Source organism: Biomphalaria glabrata, chromosome 17, assembly GCF_947242115.1.
Source record: "Biomphalaria glabrata chromosome 17, xgBioGlab47.1, whole genome shotgun sequence".
NCBI lineage: Eukaryota > Metazoa > Mollusca > Gastropoda > Planorbidae > Biomphalaria > Biomphalaria glabrata.
In genome coordinates, this window is record NC_074727.1 from 8,287,497 (window position 1) to 8,314,344 (window position 26,848).

The following is a 26,848-nucleotide window of genomic DNA, read 5'->3' on the forward strand; positions in this document are numbered from 1 at the left end:
TGTCCAATGTTGGTTCTCATTTATTTAGAATAAAATTGATCACAATTGTAAATATTTTAAAGAAAAACATTACATTTTATAAATTACCCTTAAAATCAAATAATGTTGACATAGTAATACATTTGTGTTTAATCTTCAGCGTAAACTTAGATGATGATTATAACAACACAATGTTTCATATATTTCACCCCACAAGACATAGTACATTTGAACCACTAGTTAATCAGACCAGCCACTTATTTGGACCAAATCCTTAAGTACTATAGAAAATATAGATATAGAAAAACAAAATAGACAAGAAAGTAGAAAATAGCAAAGAATCAAAAATATAAACCAAACAAAAAACATAAACTAACAACATAGACAATGTAATAGTACAAGTGACAAAGATAAAGATTTGAAAAAAGAGAATGTCAAGGTCAGATCAATAAAAAACTCATAATGAATGGTTTTTTTTATCAAGACATCCTAATCATCCTGTGAAGTTTTTGTTTTGATTGAGAGGCAATGAAAAGTACCCTGATATGATATTCGTGTAACTAACTACTTGGAGTGAAATAACTTTCTTATTCCTTTATCATATTCATATAGCAGGACATGTATTATTTTTATTAAGAGGAAAACAAAAAATAAGACATTGTTTGTAAAATGTTTTACATGTTTCGGATGTTCCTTCAGAGTTGAAGATAATTACTTCCTAGTCCAAACCTCCCGCAGGACGACGGGGGATGGGAGCGGGCAGGGTTTGAACCCGGGACCATCGATAAATCTGAACGACAGTCCAGCGTGCAAACCGCACGACCAGGCAGCCATACATTTGCAGTACGTTATTACTTTAGATTGTTTCTAATAATTATGTCCCCCAACCCACTGAGTGGTTGATCAAATGTTGTCGAATGTTTTAGTTGTACTTGTAGTGGCCAGTATTCTACACTTGAAAACTTTATTTTAGAACCAGTTAGAGGCAGATCAGTGCTAGACCTTGAGATGTGTATAGCACTACTGATGAAGAATAACCAATCATGATTCATTTGGTGGGTCCTCTTCCATCTCTCTAGCCTTGATAGATGATTGCTCTTCTAACTTCAGCTGTAAAAAAAAAAATGAAGAAAAACTGTATAAGATTCAACTTTATTATGTTGGGTTGGTGTGACATGTTTTTTTAGCTTCACCAAAGTAAAGAGGTTATCACTAGAACAGTAGTTGTCTGTTGTGATTCTTCCCTAGCAAGAGTGGTGAATTTAGTATAAAAAAAACCCCAACAAATTTAATAAATAATTAACCTTTTCCTTTCAATGTTGGGACCGTCATTAACCTTTTCCTTTCAATGTTGGGACCGTCATGATGACAGATCAATGCATGTATTACACAACCAGAAAACCAACTCAGATGGACATGCTACATGAATGATTTGCTTATTTAAGGCCTACATGTTTGGGTGTTTGGGGTGTTCTTTCAGAATTGAAAATTACTACATCCAAGCCCAAACTGATATCAAACCCTGGACCATCGAGAAGACATCCTGAGCCAGCATACCAAGTGACCATACAGTCTTACAGCCTATTAAAATACTCAATATCAATAATTGTATATTTTTGTGTCCAATGGTGCACCAATAGTGCTTTGAACTGATGTGTTAAATTAAATATAACGTTAAGGAATTAATTCAATAATGATGATATGAAGGGTAATTAGCCTAGATCTATATCAGCAAAAGCTTTACCTTTTTTTTTAGTCCCCCCCCCCCCCATCTCTTTAAATATGTCTTGACTTTTTTTTTCCCTTTTATCTCCATTACACTGGCATTAGAAACATGCTTGCTGTTAGATCTATAATACCTTAGTCAGTATCTACTTAAAGTACTTAGCCTGCTGACATCACATTGGCTGTGGCTTACCTCACATCTGCTGCCCATGGCATTAATTGTTGCTGGAATGCTCATAATTTTGTTGTTGCTGACGTCTAGATAGGTCAAGGTTTTCATCTTACCAATGGATGCAGGAAGTTCCTCTAGCATGTTGTCGTGAAGATCTAATTTCTCCAGGCTAACTAGTTCATTGATTTCTGGAGGCAGCTCTTTAAGATCATTTCCGGACATGTCCAGAATTTTCAGCCTATTAAAAACAAAAAGGCATTGTTTAAAACTTATTTGAAAATGAAAATTAATATTATAAGCTGATGATGTTATGTATATTTTAAGAAGGGCACATTGTATGAAGAAAAAATATTACAGAGAATAATATGGACTTATTGATAACAGGTTATATTTTTTTTTAAATTGCTGATTATAACAGAAAAAAAAAAAAAAAAAAAACTTGGTCCCTGGTGCTGTTATTCATTTATGTTTAATATATGTATGTATCATTTGTTTCAGCACCTAGCTTCAACTCTATATGTTTATGATTATAACAAAGTATCTTAGGAACATTCTTTGTAGATGCCACACATGCACACATCATTAACAAAAGTTTGTAGAAAATATAACGATCTGTATTATTATGATCATCAGGAGTACTAAACTTACCAATATAATCATTGCATCAAACATGTGCACACGACTTACCTACCTAAAAAATTAATGTATCAAACAAATGCACACAAAATATCTATATAATCATGGCATCTAACATGTGCACACAATATATCTATATAATCATTGCATCAAACATATTATGTCCACACAAAATATCTAAATAATCAATGCAACAAACATGTGCACTCAACTTACCGATATCTTCATCATATCATACAGGTGCACACAACTTACCTATACAAATAGGCCAAGTCAGGTGGGAAGACAGTCAAAAGATTGTTGGAGAGATTTAAGGTCAGCAAGCTAGCCAGTACGTCCAGATTTTCTTCTGGGATTTCCATCAGCTTGTTGTAGCTCAGGTCAAGATAGACTAGATGGTCAAGGTTCTGAAGGTCTGGTAACTTCTCGATGTTATTTCTGGACATGTCCAAATGCTTGATGCGGTGTAACTGCACACAGAAAGTCAAATCACAATAAGTTCAAACGGCTGGAGCATGATGTAGTTGTTGAGACAAGATCAGAATTTTTTTTTCAATCTTTTATGGAAGCTTAAAGCTTTGATTTGTTATGTTATATTGTATGACAAGGTCTTACATGGAGAAAGAAGGTTGACAGATTACATCAGTGGCGTAGCTATAGAGGAGGGGGGAAATTTTGAAAATTCCCCTAGGCCCCCAAATGAGTGTTTTTTACATTAAAAATTAAATATTACGCAAAATGCAGGGTCCGCAATGAAGAAAGCCTGCCGGGCCCCCAAAGGATGGAAAATTCCTAGCTACAACCCTGGATTACATGTGGTCTATAAAAGTACAGGAATGTTAATTTGATGATTAATTAAATTTTTTTTTAAAATTTACAAATCATTGTGAAATAATAAGTAAATTAAAAAAAAATTTAACTTGCCAAAAAAGTAGAGGCATGGGGGCTGGGTGGTTAAGGGTTAGAGTTTGGCTTCCGAACCTGGGGCATGGGTTAGAATCTCGGTGAAGACTGGGATTTTGAATTTTGGAATTTTAAGGGCGCCCTTAAGCCCACCCAACTCTAATGGGTACCTGAAATTAGTTGTGAAAAAGTAAAGGCGGTTTCACCACATTGTGCTGGCCACATGACCGTGGGACACGGAGACAGATGACCTTTACATCCTCTGTTCCATAGGTGGCAAGGTCTGAAAGGGAACTTTACTGCCAAGAATGAATATTATTAGGACAATCAACGTATTGATCATTTATATTTGTTGTTGTAACCAAAAATACATTTTATTTAGTGTTTTTTTTTAAGCGATTGATTGCATTTCAACTTTTGACCACCTGGTTCTTTCATGAATCGCTATTTGGAACTATTACAATGACTAAGTCCTTACCTTAGCCAAGTTCATAGGAAATTCCCCAATGGAATTGTGAGAAAGGTCAAGGTAATACAGCTGATGCAGCTGGTCTATTTGTATTGGTATTTCTGTTATCTCATTATTATGGGCGTCAAAATATTCCAGATTTCTTAACTTGCCAAGTTGCTCTGATAAAACTTTGATCTGTTAAAAAGAAATAAAAAAAAATAATTGAAAAGTGCAACTAAGTTCCTTCTATGATTATCTATTTTCTATTATTGAGAAAAAACAATTTCAACTTTAGTCAAAAAATTATTCCATACCGCTCTAGCATAGATATTATAACCACGAGCTAGTTATATTGTTGGCTAGTTTCAGTGTATTTGCTGACTTTAGTATACCTTTATTTTTGCCATTTGTTGGTTAGTTTCATGGTGACTGTTTACTTCAGCTTACCTTATTGTTGGTTTGTTTTAACTACTGACCTTGGCTTACCTTACTTTTGGCTAGTTTGAGGATAACTGTTAACTTTAGTTTACCTTATTGTTGACTAGTTTGAGGGTAACTGCTGACTTAAGCTTACATTATTGTTGGCTAGTTTGAGGGTAACTGATGACTTAAGCTTACCTTATTGTTGGCTAGTTTCAGGGTAACTGTTAACTTAAGCTTACCTTATTGTTGGTTAGTTTGAAGGTATCTGTTAAATTTAGCTTACCTTATTGTTGGCTAGTTTAAGGGTAACTGTTAACTTTAGCTTACCTTATTGTTGGCTAGTTTGAGGGTATCTGTTAACTTTAGCTTACCTTACTGTTGGCTAGTTTGAGGGTATCTGTTAAATTTAGCTTACCTTATTGTTGGCTAGTTTGAGGGTATCTGTTAAATTTAGCTTACCTTATTGTTGGCTAGTTTGAGGGTAACTTAACTTTAGTTTACCTTATTGTTGGCTAGTTTGAGGGTAACTAGGAGCCTGCAGTTGAAGAGGGAAGGTGGTATAGAGTCTAACTTAAGACTGGACAGGTCAAGGGCGGTCAATCGTCTGCAGCTGTCGCTTTCTCCTATAGACATGATGGGGGAAGTCTGTTCCGAAGTTTGCACAGGGACTGGGTTGTTGGAGAGATTTAAGATCTGAGTTTAAAAGAAAAACAGGAATGTTTTCATTAATATAATAAAGGCTCGCTGGTGTTTACAAAGCTTATATCAACTCACTCTGTCTGTCAACTAAAAAGTTTGAACATAGTTTTTTTTCTCCCACCTCCCATTCTCGGTCAAGTTGAAATTTTGCATAATTATTCATAGTCGATGACAATACACGAATCAATCCAAAAAATTACCAAATTATTAATCAATTAGTAATAATTAATTCATTTTGTCATATGCAGCAGAAGGAGACTATATTCACATTACACAATCTTTCACACCAAGACTTTTCATGAAGTTAACATTCCTTGTACTGTGAATCATATGATTCAAGAAAGAAGCTTGACATTGACGATCACTGGGCTGACCAAGAAAGATAACCAATACAATAATAATGACCTTATATGCTTAGATGAATTGTCTACGCTTAACTAAATGTTACTGTCAAGATTGGAAAACGCGATTTCTGGTAATTTTCCTGATTCGTATCGTTTCTGTTAAACTTGGGCAATGGATGTATAGAGCTAGATCTATTAAACACGAGCTCTACTCTACGCATTAATAATTGGATTATACTTCAATACAATTAGGGTGCATTGGCGCAATTCACATGTTTTGTTACAGTATGGGACATATGCCGTCGAATGTTGTACACATAGTTGTCTGAAAGTCTGAACAGAGCCTTACGTAGATGCTTGCTCAGCCCCAAGGGTCCCCTCTCAACGCGTTAGATCACTTGACTAATCTGGGTAGCACAATATTCAACGACTCATCACTTTCAAGACAAGATAACCGTTTGGCTAACGCTAGTAGCATTTTCGGACGTCCAAAGCGAGAGTGTGGTGGACTCAACCTCACCGCCTATCTACAAAATATCAATGTTTACCAAGCAAGGGCTCTCTTAACCTTTCTAAATGGACCTGAGGCATGGGTATTATACAGAAAGCGGCTAAGACTTCTTAAACGCTTTCACCAACAATGTCTGTGCTCTATCATGAGCATATGGTTGGCAAGACCTGACTTCAAATAGAGATGTTCGGTACAAGCAGAGTAGAGGGACTGCTTGTAGGTAGACAACTCTCTGGGCAGGGCATGTATCCCATATGGGATAACAAAGTACTACAAAGGCAATCCTTTTCGGTGAGCTGAAAGGTGGTCGTAACAGAGGTGAACCCCGAAAACGCTTTAAAGATCAGCTTAGGCGCCAGCTTGTTTTTACCGACAAAGAAGAGAGCACCTGGCAGCAGACGGCTTCCAAAACGAGACCAAGGCAGCGCGATACACATGAAACAAAAAAAAAGAAATTTTCTACCGAGAACAGACGGAGACATTTTTGAACTTATATTTTGTTCTTCCCTCCCTTTTCCCATCACGTGACTTCCGTTTTACCTCAATAGGTTTAGGGAAATAGAACTCAGTAAAACTGTTCTCGCTGAGATCCATCTCGTAGAGACTTTCCATCATCTCAATAGCAGGAGGCAGCACGGTGATTCTGTTATTATTCACTCGAAGGATCTCAAGGGTTCTCCAACGTACCAAGTCTTCGGGCAGTTCTGTGAGTCTAAGCATGTGGGGAAAAAAGAAACACCTTGTTTTATTATATATAGACTATTGTAATTATCACTTGTACATCTTTCTCGAACTTGTAATGTTTTGAAAAATTGTTACAACTGTCTATTTGAGCGTCCAGAACTGTCTCTGGAGGTACGCATCAATTTTTCAAGCATTCTTAACTAAGTAGAACAAAAGACTTGATTTGCATTCTTCTCACCTGTTATACCCGAGGTCCAGGGTTCGAAGCAGCTGATGTTGCCCTAAGGTTTCGTCCACTTCTGTTATACGGTTGTTGGCACCAAGAATGTCCTTCAGTGAACTGATCCTAAGAAACGCAGACCAAAAGGAACGATTTATTACAGATGTCCTGGATATAGTTCACACTATTTCTCCCAATGACGTCCGCTAATGTTACTGTTAGATATAGTTTTCATGTCCCAGTTGTCATTCGTATGTTTCGACCCAAAACTTCTTATAAAATAAAGTCATCTTTGTATTCAGTCATATTGTAATATTCATATCATTTTACACATTAGTTTATCAGACTAGAAACCTTATCATTTTAATTATCTAAGAATCGCTCTGTTTTGCTTTTATCGTAGTGTTTTTATGCTAAACACTGAGGCAGGTCTATGTCTATAAAAATACATAATGACATTGTTTGAACACTTCATAATTTAATTCAGTATTAACTTATTTGTTTACAGTTAGAAGCATCTTACTGATAGATTTTTACCTGCCAAGAGACTTAGGTAGACTAACTATCTGATTGCCTTTGAACTCACCTGCCAAGAGACTTAGGTAGACTAACTATCTGATTGCCTTTGAACTCACCTGCCAAGAGACTTAGGTAGACTAACTATCTTATCTGATTGCCTTTGAACTCACCTGCCAAGAGACTTAGGTAGACTAACTATCTGATTGCCTTTGAACTCACCTGCCAAGAGATTTAGGTAGACTAACTATCTGATTGCCACTGAACTCACCTGCCAAGAGATTTAGGTAGACTAACTATCTGATTGCCACTGAACTTACCTGCCAAGAGACTTAGGTAGACTAACTATCTGATTGCCACTGAACTCACCTGCCAAGAGACTTAGGTAGACTAACTATCTGATTGCCACTGAACTCACCTGCCAAGAGACTTAGGTAGACTAACTATCTGATTGCCACTGAAGTCTATTCGAACCAAGTTTTTCATTGCTTGAATAGACTCTGGAAGTTCTTCAACTTGATTTTGAGCGAAGATGAGTTCTTCTAGTGAAGTCACAGACACAAGGACATCAATGCTGGTTAATTTATTACCAGACAGATCTAGTTTCTGAGATGGATAAGTTGTAAGAAGTTTAAAAAACTAAGAATAAATAATCGCAATATTAAAAAGAACAATTAGTCTAAAGCAGTGTTTCCCAAAACTGTGTTCCGCAGAACCCTAGTGTTCCGCGAGGTGTGAATAGGTGTTCCACAAACTACTGGAATAATTAACTAGTAGGCCACCACGTGAATTAACATCTCTAAAAATAAAGCAAAGTGTTCCGCTAAATACTCAGAATGTACGAAGTGTTCAGTTTAGGTGTAATTATAGGAAACACTTTCTTTTTTTTTCTAAAGCATTTAATTTTAATGAAACAATAAAGCCTTGTTTACAATAATTATTATTTTTTGTAGCAATTTTTTTTTTTACAAAATGTATCCAGATGTAATGAACTCTAAATCTGACTTGAATACCAGATGGGCACGATAATTTTTTAAATACTGACTAGCTTAAATCCATAGCAGAGTCCGCTGAAAATCTTAACGAGACGATATGTATTAAAACTAAATGAATACATTTTCTTCACATCTTTTAAACTTAAAAACGAATATATATCCCATAGTAGTTGCCTGGGTTACCTGAGCCAGCCAGGAAAACCAATGACTTGGTAAAATTTAAGGCATTGGTTAACATGCATGATTAGATTGACCTATGAACACGCGTAGGACGTAATCATCTTCTTTTTTTGAAGTAACGTCTGTATTTTATAAGATAAGGTCAGCATGATTTATCAGCATATCTTAAAGAACTTCCAGTTAGCCAATCTCTAAAGTCCTAACTTTAAAGCACTGCAGTTTTGGAATCTCGAAAGCCTAAAGAGCATCTTGACAATATTTGAGCCTTGTTACGATAAGATTAGGATTTTGGCGGGAAAAGTTATTTGTTTCATAGAAAGCTTGTAAATCGACATCGTTCATCAGCATCGTGAACCTTTGTAGTGTTGACCTTTCACCTGTGTTATTTCTTAAATTGAGTGTTACCTCCTATTTGGACTAATCCACACAAGACACAGCGCGGAGGCGACTAACAGTCTGTTAGTCAAACTCCCTACCTTCAAGCACTGCAGTTTTGGAGTCATGAAAGCCCAAAGAATATCCTGACAATCTCTGAGCCTGTCAGCCAAACTCCCTACCTTCAAGCACTGCAGTTTTGGAGTCATGAAAGGCCAAAGAATATCCTGACAATCTCTGAGTCTGTCAGCCAAACTCCCTACCTTCAAGCACTGCAGTTTTGGAATCTCTTTGGGTAACTCTATAATCTCATTGTTGTCTACGTAAAGTTCTTCTAAGACTTTCATCCAGCCGGTATCCGTAGGAAGTGACGTCAGCTTGTTATAAGAAGCTTTCAACACAGCCACAGAGAAAGCCTAGTTAGTAGAACGAGATATATAGTAGGTAAACTGAATATTAATTTTCAAAAAATGAAATAAATGAATACAACAATTAAAACACATTATTAAAAAAGGGTATTAAAGAATAACGTTAATTAGATAAATTAAAGTAGGCTCCACGTATCAAATAAGAGCGTAGCTGGCTGTTGGTGTGGCTAGGAATTCGATAGTGCCAGCCTGCTTTTCTTCCAAAAGAGACGAAATCAAACTGTCAGATGTGTAGTAGTATCACGTATGTATCACTAAAGTATCACTTATGTAATTCAAATACTTACACCTTCCCCGGCCCGATACAATGTGAAACAACACAATGCTTCTTCTGTTGACCAAAGCAAATAATTCTCAGAAGTATAAGTTGTTGTTTTTTTAAAGACATTTGTTTTTTGTTTTTCTTGTTTCATATGTAGGCCTACCTATATAAAATGCCCTGTGAATCGAATAATTGGTCTTCCTACCTGTGGACCAAATACGTCCGGAAGCGACGTCAGCTGGTTATGGCTAATATCCAAATAGTGCAAATATTTTAACTGTGATAGCTCCTGTGGTACAGTCTGAAACATAAATGATATCAATAGATATCAATAGACCTTCTAGGTAACTGGTTCTAAGGGTTCTAATTGCTGATTAACATCCAATAATACATTTTTTTAAAATCTAAAGTATCAGTGTGAAGATGTCTTTTTTAAATATTATTTATTCTGTGGAGTGTGCCTACTTTTGGTAAAGTGATAACACAATGCAAGAAAACTAAAATGATAGTCAAGTAATAACAGGTGATAAACTTTATGAATAATTAAATATGTATATTGATTTACTTTATCATGAAAGGAGCGGAAATGAGCGTTCCTTCTAAATGTGACTGGGTCTCAAGAACCTCCAGCATTGTCTGGGCTATGCTTTCTTTGATAATGACTAGATAAAGAGTCTGTCATTTGATGCAGTGATCTATGAATGATCAATAGATATAGCAATGTCGTCTTCACGTAACATGACATTGGTTACCTCGAGACAGTTGTAAGACAGGTTCAGCCAGACCAGAGTATAGATGACATTGATGTTGCTTGGAATTTCAGAGATCTTGTTGTGAGACACGTCCAGGCTTCGCAGTGCGGGAGACTTCACCGACGCTGACGGAAGCTCCGCAATCTGGTTGTGGGATAGGTCGACTTGACCGCCTATCTCGTAGATAGACTTTGGGACTTTCTTCATCTAAATACATTTGAACAAGAAATGTAGACTACAAAATATGTATTACGACATGAAGCATTATCTACATAAGACATGACTTTGCGACCCTAGATATGTAGATCTACATATTTAGTTCCATCTGACTCAGAAGCAGCCAAACTCTACCTATGATCTATTTTCGTCGTTTGCGAGGATAGCTTTCCTTCGGGCCCTAAATGTAGGTGTCATGGACGGTGGTCTTTCGGAAGCCACTTGTTGCCAAGTGATCTTCCCTATTTCAGTAAGCGGGCGCCTAAGTTGGTGTTATCTATCCTGGCACCCTTGTGGATGCGTCTGTTGGGGTTCCCGCTGCTAAATAGACATTGACCCGGAGAGGATGAAACGCATTTTCTCAAGAGGGTCGCGCACTGTGGTAGCCGCCCTCTCACAGAGAGCAGTGGTATCTTGTAGGCAGGGCCGGTCTTATGCCACTGTAACCTATGCGGCCGCAGTGGGCCCCGTACTTTCATAGGCTCCGAGCGAATTCTAGGTGTAAATTATTAAAATAAACCATTTTAACTTATTATTAATGGGTTTCTGGAATTCTCATGAAATTGTAAAATATACGAAAAAGTCATGAAAATCTCCCGAAATTATTAAAATATTTTGAAAACTCATGCAAATGTCCTTAAAAACAGACATAATTGTCATTTCTGGGTGTCATTCAATATGGAAAACGCTAATCCTACTAGCAATAAAAAAAAAATGGCTTTGTCAGCTTTCATTTTAAAAAAATGTAATAATAAGGCGAATTTTAACCAAAATAAGAAGTTCAAATTCTTAATTTACTTTAATATGGATGGATGGCTGCCTGGTCGTGCGGTTTGCACGCTGGACTGTCGTTCAGATTTATCGATGGTCCCGGGTTCAAACCCTGCCCGCTCCCATCCCCCGTCGTCCTGCGGGAGGTTTGGACTAGGAAGTAATTATCTTCAACTCTGAAGGAACATCCGAAACATGTAAAACAAACAAACATTTTAATAATCACTAGCATATAAATCTAAATCTAAATCTATCTCGACCTCTTAAAAAAAGCGATATTTTGCTAGTGGATAGTAAATCTAAAAGGCAGATCTGAATGTTTATCGGCTTTTTGTTGGAAAACTACCATCTACTGTAGATGGCTCGTAAAGTTAATTTGACAGTGATTTTGTACTTAGTAAAGTATGTTAAAAATGCAAAGACGAATTTATTTCCAAATACAAAATCTTATTTTCACTTATTATCCTTATCACAAACCTGAATAGGCCCCGCGCAATCTGTTTCGCATAGGGCCCCGCAATCTGTAGGACCGGCTCTGCTTGTAGGAATACGGAGGAATCTCTTGAGAGCTCAGCCTCCGGTCTCACCGGGCAAGGAGAACACCGGATCGCTCAAGAAGCTGTGCCCTACCCTAACGTATTTGATTAAACTATCATCTAGTCCAGTGTTTCCCAAAGTGGGGTACGCCTACCCTCCCCAGGGGTACGGGAAGAGTTTGAAGGCGGTACACGTTGCACATAGGCAACTATGCTGATTCTTTTTCAAATACCCATTTAGTTTATAAATTAGAATAAAATATCGTTTGTTTTAAATCCTTGTTATTATTTTATTGTTTACAAACTCAACCTTTTCAAGATATTTTTTCTAATCACATTACAAATGTAAGACAAATTTCCATACGGACAATGAAGATTATTATTATTATTATTATTATTATTATTATTAAATACGGCACTAGTTTACATTTTCAGACTAAGTTCTACAAAGATCAGGAAATGGATAGAGATGCTATATACTAAACGTTACAAAAAATTTGGTAGGGGTACGCATAGGTCAAAAGTTTGGGAATCACTGATCTAATCGATGAGTGAGCTACGGACAAAGAGGTCAGTGAAGAGCGATCCTCTTTTTTTTCCGGGCCTGTAGGTCAAATTCATACCTTTAGCTCATGGTCATAACAGGGTGCAAGCTCGTGTAAACTATAATGCGTTTCCGGGTGTTTTTTTTTTTTCACTACGACATCGCGAACTCGCTTGACATTGGTCATCCCCAGGCCCCGAGTAGGTACCCAATTCATCGCAGTTGGCGATCGTAGCATCTATGCATAGCCTACCAAAGACGTCATAATCAAGCGTGTGACTCCACATCAGATTTTTTTGACTCGGGGACCCCTTAAAACTTACCCACGGACCCCTAGGTGAAAAGCTGCATAAATGCATAGTGTAGGTCTAAGCAACTTACCAATTAAAAAAAAAAAAACAGTTTTGTGTACCTTGTATGAATAATAATATAACTTTTGCTTAAGATTAAATATAAAAAAATAATGACATCTGGTATCAACTCTCATAGACTTTACAACTTTTTTAGATTAATTGGTTTAAACTCATAGGCAAAACACATTTCGAGGTAATAAAGGGGCTATAACTCAAATAACAGCACATTCTTTGGCATACATTGCTTGTAAAAGAATTCTTCCTTATTTATAAATAAATAAGAAAGTATTTATTAATATATATATATATATATATATATATATATATATATATATATATATATATATATATATATTAAAATTTATATTTTATGCTTATTTATATTTTTAATTTTCTGTTATAAATTAAGGTAGTTTAACAATAAACGAACTGATACTCATTTTACCATTATAAAACTTTATAAAAACAATGTAAGTTATGACAAATTTAAAGCAAAGGGGATGTAATCCAAATAACAACATAATTTTGACATATATTGTATGCTAACTGTTAAGTAATTTTAAAGAACGGAGCCAAAATTTTAAATGAATAAATAAGTATATACTACATTTATTACTAAAAATTGTTTTAAATTATTTGTTTGCTTATTTGTATTTTATATTTTAATTTGTTTTATAAATTATGTTAAAATAATTTACTTAATTTTAAATCAAAATGATCTGTATGTATAATACACTTTGTTCAGAATTGAAAGCATCGTCAAACTATAATAAAACTAGGCTAATGTTCCTTTCAACATTTTTCTCTTTCGCTAAGAAAATATTAAAAGTAGATTGCGAAGATGGGTTTATACCAAATATAAAAATATTGTGAAAAAGTGTTTACCCGATTTGTTAAAAAGTTTCGTTCTTTAATTTAGATAAATCTAGCTATTTTTACAAAGCTTATATCAACTCCCTCAGTCTGTCTGGTCAAAAGCTTGTACACGTTATTTCTCCGACACCCAATCTCGGATCAAGCTGAAATTTGACACAATTATTTCATCTACCTGACAACACAAGCATCAATTAAAAAAACTAACCACTAATTTATTTAACTATTGGTAATATTTTTTTTGGTATCTCCAACAAGGGGATGAAATAGTACTTGACTGAAGTGGTGGTACAAGCTGAATTAGTCCCCCTTATACTAGGCTGCGTCTCAGGTTTAGTGAACACAAACATGAAATAGAAACAAGATAGATAACTCTACAATCTTCCGTGCTTATAGACTCTTCGCTAGTAGAGTGGTTACCGCGTTGGTTTGAGAAGCCTGAGAAAACTTTCTCTCAAGTTCGAATTCAGGCTGTTCCCTTTGAAAAACATTTGCATAAAAGTGTTTTATTGATATCTTTTTATGAGTATCTTGTTTATATTTCACGGCCTTCGTAATAAATCTCAAGCTGTTTAGTTGGGTGTGTACGGAGTACGAACATTGGAACAAATCTACTATGTGTAGTTTGGCTGTCGCGGCTGTCCCTGGGGTTTCCCGGAGGAAAAATTATCGCCAAAATAGACGACATACTCTCCATCGTAGATAAGGTAGCATGTCAATTAGTTATACTCTAGGAGGCCCATTGACTTCAACTTCAGCCTGCCTTTCATTTTGGGTGTGCTCCCATAGCCTCTGATCATCCAAGATCATCTGCAAGGCAGCAGTTGTTTAGTTTCGGAGTTGTCTTTCCGAGATGAACTGCTATCCTTAGCTAACGAGCTTCATCAAGACGACACCTATTATAAGCTATCCCAACATCTAATTTTTCGACTCAGATGCCCACACAATAATACAGCATATGCTCCGGGCGCTGAAAATTGGAGCTAGTAAAATTTGCCCTTAAGGAGAGTCATTGAAAAATGCCAAACATGGTCTTCGAAACGGAATTCTCCAACAGTACGGCCGAACAAGACATTGGCATCCTAACAACTCTATGGAAGAACAATTTTGCTGAGAGCTTCATGATCTGGATTTTCTATTCTGAAACAAACAAATTTGTGTCCAGTGAAGAAGAAATTGTAAAACATTCAAGAGAATAATTTTCGAATAGCGTTGATCGGTTTTATCCGAATTGGGACTATCTGTTTATACAAAAAAAAATAATAAAAGTAGCTAGTATATTTATCCTTACAACTGGTCACCACATATGGATTCAATGATGACACTACATTGGTCCATGGGTGCAGAGCCGGCCTTAGGCATTAGCAAACTAGGCAGTCGTCTAGGGCCTCCAAATGATGGGAGACTGGCACAAGGCTCAAAACAACTTTTTAGAGAAGAAGTTGGTAAATAATTTTGAGATGTAAACAAAAAGTGTCATTTATTTCTTTGCGGAGGGGTGCCCCAATGGATGCGTAGCAGCTTCCGTTAATCTGATTCTGATGTAACATGTAGGTGTGAATAGATTTTGAAGGATATTTTCTACATATTTAGGTCACCTTTTGATCACAACACAATAGAGTTCCATTTTTTACTAAAAAAAAAATGATTAAGAAAAGAAAAACTCGCGGAGTCATATTTTTTACTAAAAAAAAAATGATTAAGAAAAGAAAAACTCGCGGAGTCATATTTTTTTCCGTATCTTGGCAACAAAGATGACGTCACATTGCGTGATCCAATCAATACTGTACATTTTGTTTTGAACATATAATGGAAGTGTAACGGTATTTGGCGTCATTCACGGATCACCGAGCCCATTAATTAGAAGCTCGTCAGTGTATTCCTTTTTCTTTTTTGGCCATTAGTCTAGATTTAGGCTGCTGTCGTTTTCTTTTTTACCTAAGCACAGTTTGACGATGACATTCTCTTTTTTTTTGTATTATTATCTCGAGCAGTTTCTCAAATCACTGTCCATGTTTTATTAATTGCTTTTTGCAATAAAGTTTTAAATTATTGTTAGTGTTATACTTTAGACTTTCTGAAAAGTTGACGGATTGACAAGCAACTCTAGGGTTAGGCATAGCGGCTGAGGGATAAACAGTTTGGCTTCGGAACCGGAGGATTCCGGGTTCGAATCCTGTTGAAAACTGGGATTTTTACAATCGGGATCTTTAGGGCGCCACCCAGCTCTAATTGGCACCGGCCATTGGTTCTGTGGGCCACATTGCATCAGCTTGTTGCTCATTGGTTCGTTGTTCTACTTGGTGGGTTGGCTGTGAAACAATGGGTTCACTGTTGCTCACAGATTGAACCTCCGCTGTGAGTTGTGGTGATTGCTGACAGTGACGCCTTACATGTCCAACTTCCCAGCACTGGGTGCAGACTGGTGATCCATCATCAGTGTATGGGAAGAATCCTCTCTTCGTCTTTGACCATACAAGACCCGGCGGTGCTGTTGGTCGAATTCTGTTTTGGTTGCCATGTTTCGTGTGTCTTTGTGTGGGTCTGCGTTGACTATGTGGTTGACTAGAGAGTGGGTTAGTTGAACTTGGCAGACTGTTATAGCCTGACCCCTTTATCTCTTCAAGTTGCTTCTCTAACTTGGCCAATTTCGCTAAGAGAACCTCAGACCACTGCTCTTGGGCTCGAGCTGCATCTTTGTTCTGGTTCTCCAACTTGAACGCATTGTTTCGTAGCGTTTGAAAGCTTGTCTGGGGATGTTGCACTATGAACTTAAACAGCTCTCTACGTAGGTCAGGATCACTGATTCCATAGGCAAATTGGTCCCTCAATCTTTCCTCTTTGAAACATTCTATGCCTTCTCTTTGTTCTTGTCGGATAGCCGTTGTGAACTCCTTAAATAGTCGGTGAGAAAATTCAAGAAGTGACTCGCGTCTTCTCTGCTGCGACATCAGAAATGTAATCTCTGCCTCTCGCACAGGTATGATTACTTCAAACGCAGAGGTAAGTGCATCGAGCAGAGCTTCTGGATCACTTCTGATATGAGGTGGCTGAAGATCTACCTCTACTCTAGCTGGACCACTTATATTCGCAATGATGGTTGCTGTCTTCTCTTGAGGCGAGAGGTAAGGTCGAAGTTCCCATAGATCTCTTATTTCTCTGACGAAATCTTCAATTGAAACTTCATCATTTCTGCCTTCCCCACTGAAATGTCTAATTTTTCTAGCAGGTTCTATGATGTAGTGAGGGCGCTGACAGGCCAGTTTCAATGCCTCAAGTTCAGCTTGTAGTCGAGTCAACATCCCCTTAGTGACACATTCCATTCCCTCCGGCTCTCCTCCACTGCACATGGGACCCATGTCTCTCCCCTTCACTGAACTAGGTTCCACCATATTTCCCTCCATCTGGCTGCAGGTCTTAAGAAACTCTAACAATAATAGTAACCTAATAACGAAATCTATCTCAACAGAAACAATGTTCAAGCGAAGTAAAATCACAATTAAGAAAATATAAGCAAATTATATTAAAATAAACTAAACTAAATCTAACTACCCTGAAACAAAAAGAAGAAAACAAAAAAAAAAAATATTTGAAAGTACAGAAACAGGAATAAACTAACTGTTACTTGTTGACATCTACGTCTGGTTGTCACTTTCTTAGTTTCGGTTGTCAGGAAGCAGATTCTGAGACGTCTTCTGATCCCACAGTGTAGTCTCTCTTCCTGACCCCACTCGTGCTACCAAGTTTCTGTGGTGGGTTTGGCACAGAACAAACTAAAGGACGAAGGCAACTCGTAGGACGATTCCAAACTTTATTGTATACTAAAGACCTGCAGCCATACGTGAACACATGGTGTAGAACCAAGCACAAAAGGGAGTGGAGACGACTTAGGTCCAGTAACATACGGACATTACAGCGATACGAGATGCCGGTCGAATGGACAGTGCCCACGTTGGTCTGCCTTGTCATGCGCGGACACAAGGTGCCATCTAGGGTGAAGGGTCACGTGGATATCGGGGTGGCCGGTGTTCTCTAAAAAGATATCCACTCCACTACATATATATATATATATATATATATATATATAGAGAGAGAGAGAGAGAGAGAGAGACCAGAGATAGAAAATAGGATGATTGGAAGAACAATATGGACGAACGGTTAAACAGACCGAGAGACAGGGAGATAAACAGAAAAAATAGATAGATAGATAGATAGATAGATAGATAGATAGATAGATAGATAGATAGATTTCTGTTCCTTTACATTCACAAATGACTCTGCCCTGACATGGACAAACGTCTGGACTTACTTCATTAAACTTTGCATTGACCAGCTTCAGCGCAGAACATTTGTTGATGGTAGTTGGCAACGTCTTCAGTTTGTTATCCTCACAAATGAAGGTGTGCAAGAACAGACAGTTCTTTATGGTGCCCGGGATGGCTTTAATGGCGTTGTGTGAACAATCTAACTGCCAGGTAGACAGCGAGAAAACAATATAATAGTCAGACCATTTGACTAACTGTATTAAAAAATATAATTTTTCTTTTTTAGATTTATTTTTAAATCGTAATTTTCAGTAATATTCAGTATATTTTCAAACCATGCATCTATTTAAGTCGGTGATTTCAAACTGAAAATGCTAGCCAATGAGGCACCAGCTTGGGAATGTAACTATCAGGCCTACTACAGTTTTTTTTTTAAATATTTACTGTCCTTTTTAATTTTTGGTACAACTAAAGTTTTTATTTTTACATTACATGGGATACATCTCATTAAGTTAGATACAGGATAAACAAGCTAAAAAAAAAAAAAAAAAAAAGCTTATCTAAGGGGAAGAACCGGAAAAAAAATATCTCTCAATACTGCAAGGTTTAACTCCCTTCTTCTCTTTAAAACAAAATTTATTAACCACCACTAGCTGATAAGTTAATTGGTGTTTTTTTTTTTTATCGATTTGTGTATTGTCAAAGACTATGAATAATTGGGCAAAATTTAAACTTGATCCGAGGACGGGAAGTGGGAAAAAAACAACATGTCAACAAAATGTGTAACAGACAGAAAAAGTGAGGTAATACAAGCTTTGCAAAAATGAACGCGGGCCATTCTTTGACAAATAGAAGAAGTCATTCAGTAGGTCAACTGAAGAGCGATGAGGATGTTTGGGACTAAGTATGAAATGTTGCTAAGTAAAAGCTAAAATTTAAAAGTTTTGTTAGAAACGAACTTGAGTTGGACAACGTGACCAGTCTCTTTGAGGCGATTAGATTATGACTGTGAGAAGTAGAGTCGTAGTTCGGATCAGGTATTTCTTTCATCTCACAGGGGAGTTTACTCAACAATTACATTGGTTTGATTTTGTTGTGGAAAAATTGCTCCGTCTTTTTAGAAAAAAAAACAATAAGTTTCACTAAGGTAGTACTATGGTCTAATAGTTAAATAAAAATCCATAGTGATACTAGTAGATGAAACAATTAAATAAATCTATTTCTATCCCAAAAGTACTTGTCAAAAAATTCCCCCTTCCCTCAAATGCCAAAAATGAAAAAAACAAGTTTTTTAAATTTTTTATTTCTAGGTATACGCAGTGTAATGAGGCGCGGTGGCTGAGTGGTAAAGCGCTTGGCTACCGAACCGGTGTCCGGGGTTCGAATCCTGGTGAAGACTGGGATTTTTAGCTTCAGACTCTTCGGGCGTCTCTGAGTCCACCCAGCTCTAATGGGTACCTAACGTTAGTTGGGGAAAAGTAAAGGCGGTTGGTCGTTGTGCTGTTTTTTTTTTTCTAACCGTACGCCACAGAAACAGATGACCATTACATCATCTGCCCTATAGACCACAAGGTCTGAAAGGGGAACTTTAATTTTACTTTACTATACGCAGTGTACAGTCAATCAGCGATGTGGGTGTTATAAAAATGTGTTCCTACTGACTTCCTTCGTTTACCCGCCTGTCACACCATCTACTCGATGAAAAAAAACGTATTATTATGCATTTTAACAGCAACTATTTTTGTAATAAACTCCAAGCCTTTATATAGGTCCCAGCCTCCAGGTCTACATACTCTCACCACAGCAGCGATACAGATACAAATGAGAGACTACCAAACCAAGCTACCAGCAACTCTAATTGGTCATATCCCCCCTCCCCACACACACACTGGTCACTAAGGTCAGACTTTTTGCACACACCTGTATGTCTGTCATCACTAATGTTACAGTAGCAACAATAGCGCAAGAATGGGTTCATTGGGTCCTGGGCCTTGGGCCGATTGGGGCCTACAGGGGCCTACAGGGTGATTGAAAGCCTTTACGTTTCAGTAGCCGTACAAGCATTGAGTGTCATGTGACTTCCACTTGCAAGACGGTGTTAATGGAAATAAATTGAGTGTCATGTGACTTCCACTTGCAAGACGGTGTTAATGGAAATAAATTGAGTGTCATGTGACTTCCACTTGCAAGACGGTGTTAATGGAAATAAATTGAGTGTCATGTGACTTCCACTTGCAAGACGGTGTTAATGGAAATAAATTGAGTGTCATGTGACTTCCACTTGCAAGACGGTGTTAATGGAAATAAATTGAGTGTCATGTGACTTCCACTTGCAAGACGGTGTTAATGGAAATAAATTGAGTGTCATGTGACTTCCACTTGCAAGACGGTGTTAATGGAAATAAATTGAGTGTCATGTGACTTCCACTTGCAAGACGGTGTTAATGGAAATAAATTGAGTGTCATGTGACTTCCACTTGCAAGACGGTGTTAATGGAAATAAATTGAGTGTCATGTGACTTCCACTTGCAAGACGGTGTTAATGGAAATAAATTGAGTGTCATGTGACTTCCACTTGCAAGACGGTGTTAATGGAAATAAATTGAGTGTCATGTGACTTCCACTTGCAAGACGGTGTTAATGGAAATAAATTGAGTTTCATGACATTATTACTTGGGAAAAGACATTTGCACATACAATGGGATGTCTTTTTTGTAAAGGCACTGAGAGCATAAATACACCGAGATATTCTTGTAAACTGGGCCCACGAGTACATTGCAACACTTGGGCTACACCTGGCTACACATGGATCCAAGAGAACCTTGCTACGCCTAGGCCCACGAGAACCTTGCTACGCCTAGGCCCACGAGAACCTTGCTACGCCTAGGCCCACGAGAACCCTACTTCGCCACTGCAGTTAGTATGTTGCATTCAGGGCTGGAGCTAAGTATATGGATGCTTCCAAGGCCCCAAGCGGACACTTCTAAATCACGATATGGTTGCCACCCGACGTAAGATTCAAAGTATTGGCGTTCAAAATGAGAAAAAAAATTACTTTCTGTTTCTGACCCGTCGAAATTCCGATATATTTATCTCTTTTGTGAAGGCCCGCCAGCCCTCCCTTGAGTCCGGCCCTGGTTGCATTGTAAGATTGGTTATCTCTCCTTAATATTCAACCATTTCTTTTCAAGTTTTTTTTTGTAGGTTCCAGATTTGTGGTGCTTCTAAACTTGTTGCATCTAGAGCAGAAATAATAACGTGTTTTTTTTTTCAAGAATCATTCATTGAGTTAATTTATGTAGCAGAGCTGTCTGGGGGGAAAAGATGAGCACATAAAATGAGGATTCATGAAATAAATATCCGGCCCTGGTTGCATTGTAAGATTGGTTATCAGCCCCAAAATAATGGAGGTGTTGTCGTTTTCTTTCTCATGGTGAGATAACCAGAACCGGAGACACTTCAGGACAGAGGACTAAAAATTGTAAGTACCAAAAATACTCAGGAAACACTAAACTGGAAATAATACATGAAAAACCTAAACCTTAACTTACAAATAGAAAAACAAAACATAATCTAATACTCAGAAAGACACAAACACAAATAAGCATTCCTTATTCCATATCTTAGAACAAATTCATATAAGTGCACATTTTTTCCTAGTGCTATTAGAGCATGAAATGGCCATGAAACGGGTTGCCTGAATCAGCCAGGAAAACAAATATCTTACAAGAGTATCTGGTTAACATGCACGACTAGATTTAACACACGAATACGCGTAGAACTTAATAATAATCTTTTTTTTGAAGGAACCTCTGTAGTTTATAAGATAAGCTAATGCTTTGAATGGCACTTAGCTTTCCTGAAACGTGACACGTAGACCAATGTAATGCTCTGTACTGTACATAATAAGTTGACTAAATATAATTTGAAAAGCTCATTAAATTTTGTTCAATAAGATATGATACTTACAAACTCCAACTGTTGAAGGTTGAACACGCTCCCCGGAATTGACGTCATCACGTTGCATTTCATGTCTATGTGTCTAAGATTCACGAGCGCGTCTATGTTGCCAGGCAACTGCTTCAGCCTGTTGAAAGGCAGCAGGAACTTGACGGCGAGCTCAATCACCTCCTCGTTCTTGCAAAGTTCCACCGGAAGGACGGTGAAGCCGCAAGAAGAGAAGTCAATCAGCAGTTCCCTCTTGGTCTTCACCTCTGTGATAATAAGGTTCTTTTTCACGGCGTCGATGAGAGCCGAGATTTTCGACCCAGGGCCCATCTGGGGAATTTCTTTGGGCGGCATCTTTAGGAGTTCAGACTTTTCAAGGTTCACACTTGAATGATTTTTTATTTATTCTCCAGAATGTTTTTTTTTATTAATTGCTGCATCTGTCTCAAATAGTTTGTAATAATAATTTTTACTTATCACTAGACGCATACTTTTAGATACTTTAATTAAGCCTGGTTAAACCATAATAATAGTATAGACTCTCTTGACTTAAACCTTTTTAGAATTAATCAATAAATAATCATTGTAACTCTTTTTAATGGTTGAAATAAAGTGAATAGAAGTAAATCTTCGATGAAAGTTTATTTCTTTTGAACTCTAAGAAGTTAGGATCTAACACTAGAACCACAGAAGGTTGTGAGGAGACATGCAAGGAGCACTTAAGCTTGTAATTGAAGTAAAGCAACAATTTAATTTGTATTAGAAAACAGTTTCTGTATTATATAACGTTTGTTAAAACTGGGCTATTTCTACAAGACTAACTGGGGCTACCCCGTTTTAAGATACAGACGAGTGAGTTGATTTGAATGACTTAACGACTGCTTTGTTACCATAAGAGTTATTCTGAAATCACCCAAGAAGATTTGTGGGTAAAATCGCAGTTGAGAGGTACGAGAAAAAAATGAGGAACATGCTACGGGTGTAACCTACACAGAGGAGGTGGCTTTTAAATTCGCAAAATTTCATTTAGGCCTACTAGTTAATAGCTCAGCGTGAACTATGATAGCGAAAGTGTCAAAATATGCATACATCACGAAGCTTTTGTAAAATAATTTCTTTTGAAACTAATACCAAGTAAAAGTAGAAATGGACAACTGTGGACTGCATTCAAAAAGAAAGGAAGTCGCTAAGATATTCCAAATACATTAGACCATCAGATTTGCTTCATGTCTTCTTAAAGATAATAACATTAGGCACATTCATATTACTCTAGTTTCCAGAGTATGACAAAACTTATGTCATACACAACGAAAGAAAATGCATTTTTAAAAAAGTATCCTAGAACTCAGCGATATATTCGTACCAAAGGCGATGTTCAGTTTCCTTTTCTCACGATGTTTCTTGGGTCATACTTCCTTATAGACTTAGTATACTTCGGAATTTATGCTAAGTCCTTTTTTTTTGTTTGGTTGTTTTATTAAGATATAATCAAATCACTCGAAACAAGTTCAAAAATTACACAGAGAAAAACCAAGATCCATTCTAATAACTTGAAAGCTTGGTTGAAAATTTTGTATGACAGATCACTCAACACTTTACCCAACAAGTTCACAAGTTACAATTAGAAAAACTTAGATCCATCCTAATAGCTTGAAAGCTGGATGGAAAACTTCGTCTATTAAAACACATTCAAGACTGATATCGTTACCTAGCTTTGTTGGAGGCTAGATTAATCATGAACACTATTTGGTCTACACAAGACACGATCTGTCTTTGGTTTCATAGCACAAGAGACACTTTGTCTCACTAACATTTCAAATTCTATGTGGAAACAATATTCGTTTTTTTTCCCCCCTAACCTACAAGCAAGACAACCTTATCTGTATGTCCAGTCAACCGTGTGACTACAGTGGGCCATGTTATGGATCGCTAATGGGGAAATGCAGAGGCGTACCTATGAATAGGGGAATCAGTTGGGTGACTATAGTAGGCCTTGTGATGGATCGCTTATGGGGAAATGTATAGGCGTACCTATGAATAGGGGAATCAGTTGGGTGACTATAGTGGGCCTTGTGATGGATCGCTTATGGGGAAATGTATAGGCGTACCTATGAATAGGGGAATCAGTTGGGTGACTATAGTGGGCCTTGTGATGGATCGCTTATGGGGAAATGTATAGGCGTACCTATGAATAGGGGAATCAGTTGGGTGACTATAGTAGGCCTTGTGATGGATCGCTTATGGGGAAATGTAGAGGCGTACCTATGGATTGTGGGAATCAACTGGGTGACTACAGTGGGTCATGTTTTGGATCGCTGATGGGCATTTTTAAGGCGTAATTATAGATAGGGCGTCAAACAAAAAAACTTGGAGCAGATTTTAATTCACAATTTTACGTTTGCCCATCCAGAAAAGAATAGGCCTATTTCTAAAGTTTGATTGTCTATTTCACATAGATCTTTTCAAAATAAAGAAGTAAAAAAATGGCAGAAATTGAAAAGAATTGTATGACATCGTCGAAGGTGGACGGAAGCTTGTTTTGTGTTGGACAAATATCCGACGTTCCATCCTGCAGGACAGCTGGAGATGGCCTCGTCAGGGTTCAAACTTGGAATCATTGTGAGGACAGTCCGAAGCGGATACCATAAGACCAGGCGGCTATTCAACTTGAGCTACGTTTGCTGAGTTTTCTTTATGTTGAGAAATGTGTGTGTGTGTGTGTTGTAGACCTACGCCTTAACCCAATGTTGTTGTAGATAGCTCAGAACGAGGCTTATCATCTAATAACAAAATGAATGTGGCATGCATCACTGAGGCAACATAAAATAGAAAATGACATTCTATTGTCCACCAGAAAGTTTTTTAAAAATAATGTCTGTAACTTCAAGTGCCCCCACACACACTGAATGAGAACCACTACCATCACTGTGTAGTTTGCTTGTAGCTTACCTTATAGATTTAATTGGCTGATTTAGTATCGATTTTTTTTTCGAATGTTTCAGACATGCTTCGATGAGATTAGCGTATAGCCTGAGCCCTAAATATGGTATTGTTCTACTGATCTCAAAGGACTATCGATTTCCCATTAAATCACTTTATAAAACTGAATGCATTTCAGAGACTTAACTGTAAGCCAAAATGTGTTTGAATATATCTCACGACATGCACAGAAACAAACATGGCCTTTAATTATTCATAGCGTTACTCTTCAGATAAATAGATCATGAAACAGAATGACGTAATATCGGAATGTTCAGGGTATGGACTTTCAATATTAAAAGTGTTTTGTTTTTTCTTGAAGTCGATTCCTGCTGTATGAGCCTGATGGTTACCTGTGATATCGCTTTCTAGTTTTGCTAGTGCTTCCTGATAGCAAGAAGTCTTTCCCGCGAGCTTTGCTCTATCGTTAATCTAGTTTTGTATTTTAGACTTGTTTATTTTATTTTAGAATTGTTTATTTTATGTTTATTTTAGACTTGTTTATTTTATTGTTATTCTAGACTTGTTTATTTGTATTTTAGACTTGTTTATTTTATTTGTATTCTAGACTTGTTTATTTTATTTTAGAATTGTTTATTTTATTTTTATTTTAGACTTGTTTATTTTATTGTTATTCTAGACTTGTTTATTTATATTTTAGACTTGTTTATTTTATTTGTATTTTAGACTTGTTTATTTGTATTTTAGACTTGTTTATTTTATTTTTATTTTAGACTTGTTTATTTTATTGTTATTCTAGACTTGTTTATTTGTATTTTAGACTTGTTTATTTTATTTTTATTTTAGACTTGTTTATTTTATTGTTATTCTAGACTTGTTTATTTGTATTTTAGACTTGTTTATTTTATTTTTATTTTAGACTTGTTTATTTTATTGTTATTCTAGACTTGTTTATTTTATTTTTATTTTAGACTTTATATTTAGTTTTATTTTATACATGTATATTTATTTTTATTATAAAGCTTATATCAACTCACTCTGTCTGTCTGTCTGGTAAAAATTGAGTTCACGTTATTTCTTCCACACCCATTCTCGGATTAAGTTGAAACTTTGCACGATTGTTCATTGGCATAGACAAAACATGAAAAATTTTCAAAAAAACAACAACAAATTAGTCAATTACTTACTAGCAATCAACAAAAGGGAAGTCATCCTTAGTATTCACAGAAACAGTTAAATATGTAAGGTTTCGTCCCCTTGGATAATACAACACGTTATTTCTCCTACACCCATTCTTGGATCAAGTTATTTTGTCTAGATGGTATACGAAGCATAAAAAGAATTAATTAGACATCCACTGAGATGATTTGAATAGCTGAAACCACTCTCTAGCAATACGGCCTCAAACAGAACTTCCCGTATCGAAAAACTTGGCAGGATTTGTCTAGGATAGGTTTCTTTGAAAATTAGCAGATTGAGAGCTAAGCAGATGAGAAGAACCACCTGTTAAGAATACAGACCACCATCATCATCATCAAACTTCATTTGAGTGAGAGCTTGAGAGGTTCAAATCCTCTCTTGCAAAAGCCCTGGACAGAAACCCTGCTGTCTTGCGTAGTGCATAAATGTCGCCATAAAGGTCGAGAATTTTTGGTTTCCCAGAGACCTGTCGAGACGGAGATCAGCAAGTCTGGGGCAGTAAGAATACTGATTGAATTCAAAGAGACGCTTAGCCATCAAAACTTCAGTTCTTTTCTTGCTGCCAGCTTTTTGCTGCTGAGCTGTAACCTTTATTGCAATCTGTGCCAAGGAAAAGTAGCGTGTTTTTTTTTCCAGCTGTTAAGCACTGCCCTACAGAGAGTTGTCTTGTTGTGGTAATAGGCTCTGCCTAAGGGGAATTAAATTGAGTCATTGAAAGAGTGTATCATTGACAGATTCGTAAGATATGTGTGGTCAAATGAACAAAGAAATATGTAACAATGTTTTTATATTATGTCTTTTAGTCCAGATTCCAGTATTTCAAATACAATTTCCCGCAATCAGTTTCTTTGGTAGTCGCTATAAAAGTAAATTTGATCATATTATATCGTAAACACACAAACATACATAAAACAAACTCTTTTCGAAAATAAAAATTCAACATAGTG

General features: G+C 36.9%; 1 protein-coding gene across 10 annotated transcripts; it reads right to left on the reverse strand.

Annotated features, from left to right (window-relative positions):
• Positions 1–2: 2 nt before the first annotated feature.
• On the reverse strand, positions 3–23,583 carry LOC106070882 (leucine-rich repeat protein lrrA-like). Of its 10 annotated transcripts, none has more exons than XM_056015167.1 (14): positions 23,470–23,583; positions 21,783–22,316; positions 17,858–18,016; positions 10,256–10,462; positions 9,709–9,804; positions 9,077–9,229; positions 7,682–7,869; positions 6,766–6,873; positions 6,384–6,555; positions 4,791–4,982; positions 3,894–4,061; positions 2,768–2,982; positions 1,898–2,114; positions 3–1,089 (listed from the first exon to the last, which is right to left on the reverse strand). In XM_056015167.1, exons 2-14 carry the CDS (start codon positions 22,113–22,115, stop codon positions 1,021–1,023), a joined length of 2,277 nt encoding a protein of 758 aa, XP_055871142.1. In that variant the 5' UTR covers positions 22,116–22,316; positions 23,470–23,583; the 3' UTR covers positions 3–1,020. The 10 variants fall into 10 exon arrangements, with proteins under 10 accessions (XP_055871142.1, XP_055871146.1, XP_055871144.1 ...); XM_056015171.1 differs by having other exon boundaries at positions 21,783–22,201; positions 23,361–23,581; XM_056015169.1 differs by having other exon boundaries at positions 21,783–22,273; positions 23,361–23,581.
• Positions 23,584–26,848: the final 3,265 nt, after the last annotated feature.

Coding starts and splice junctions, on each gene's coding strand:
- LOC106070882 (XM_056015167.1), bottom strand. CDS start 22,115: ATGCCGCCCAAAGAAATTCCCCAGATGGGCCCTGGGTCGAAAATCTCG. Junction 9,230..9,708: donor CGGACGTATTTGGTCCACAG/GTAGGAAGACCA, acceptor TCTACTAACTAG/GCTTTCTCTGTGGCTGTGTT. Junction 7,870..9,076: donor CAAAACTGCAGTGCTTGAAG/GTAGGGAGTTTG, acceptor TATCCATCTCAG/AAACTAGATCTGTCTGGTAA.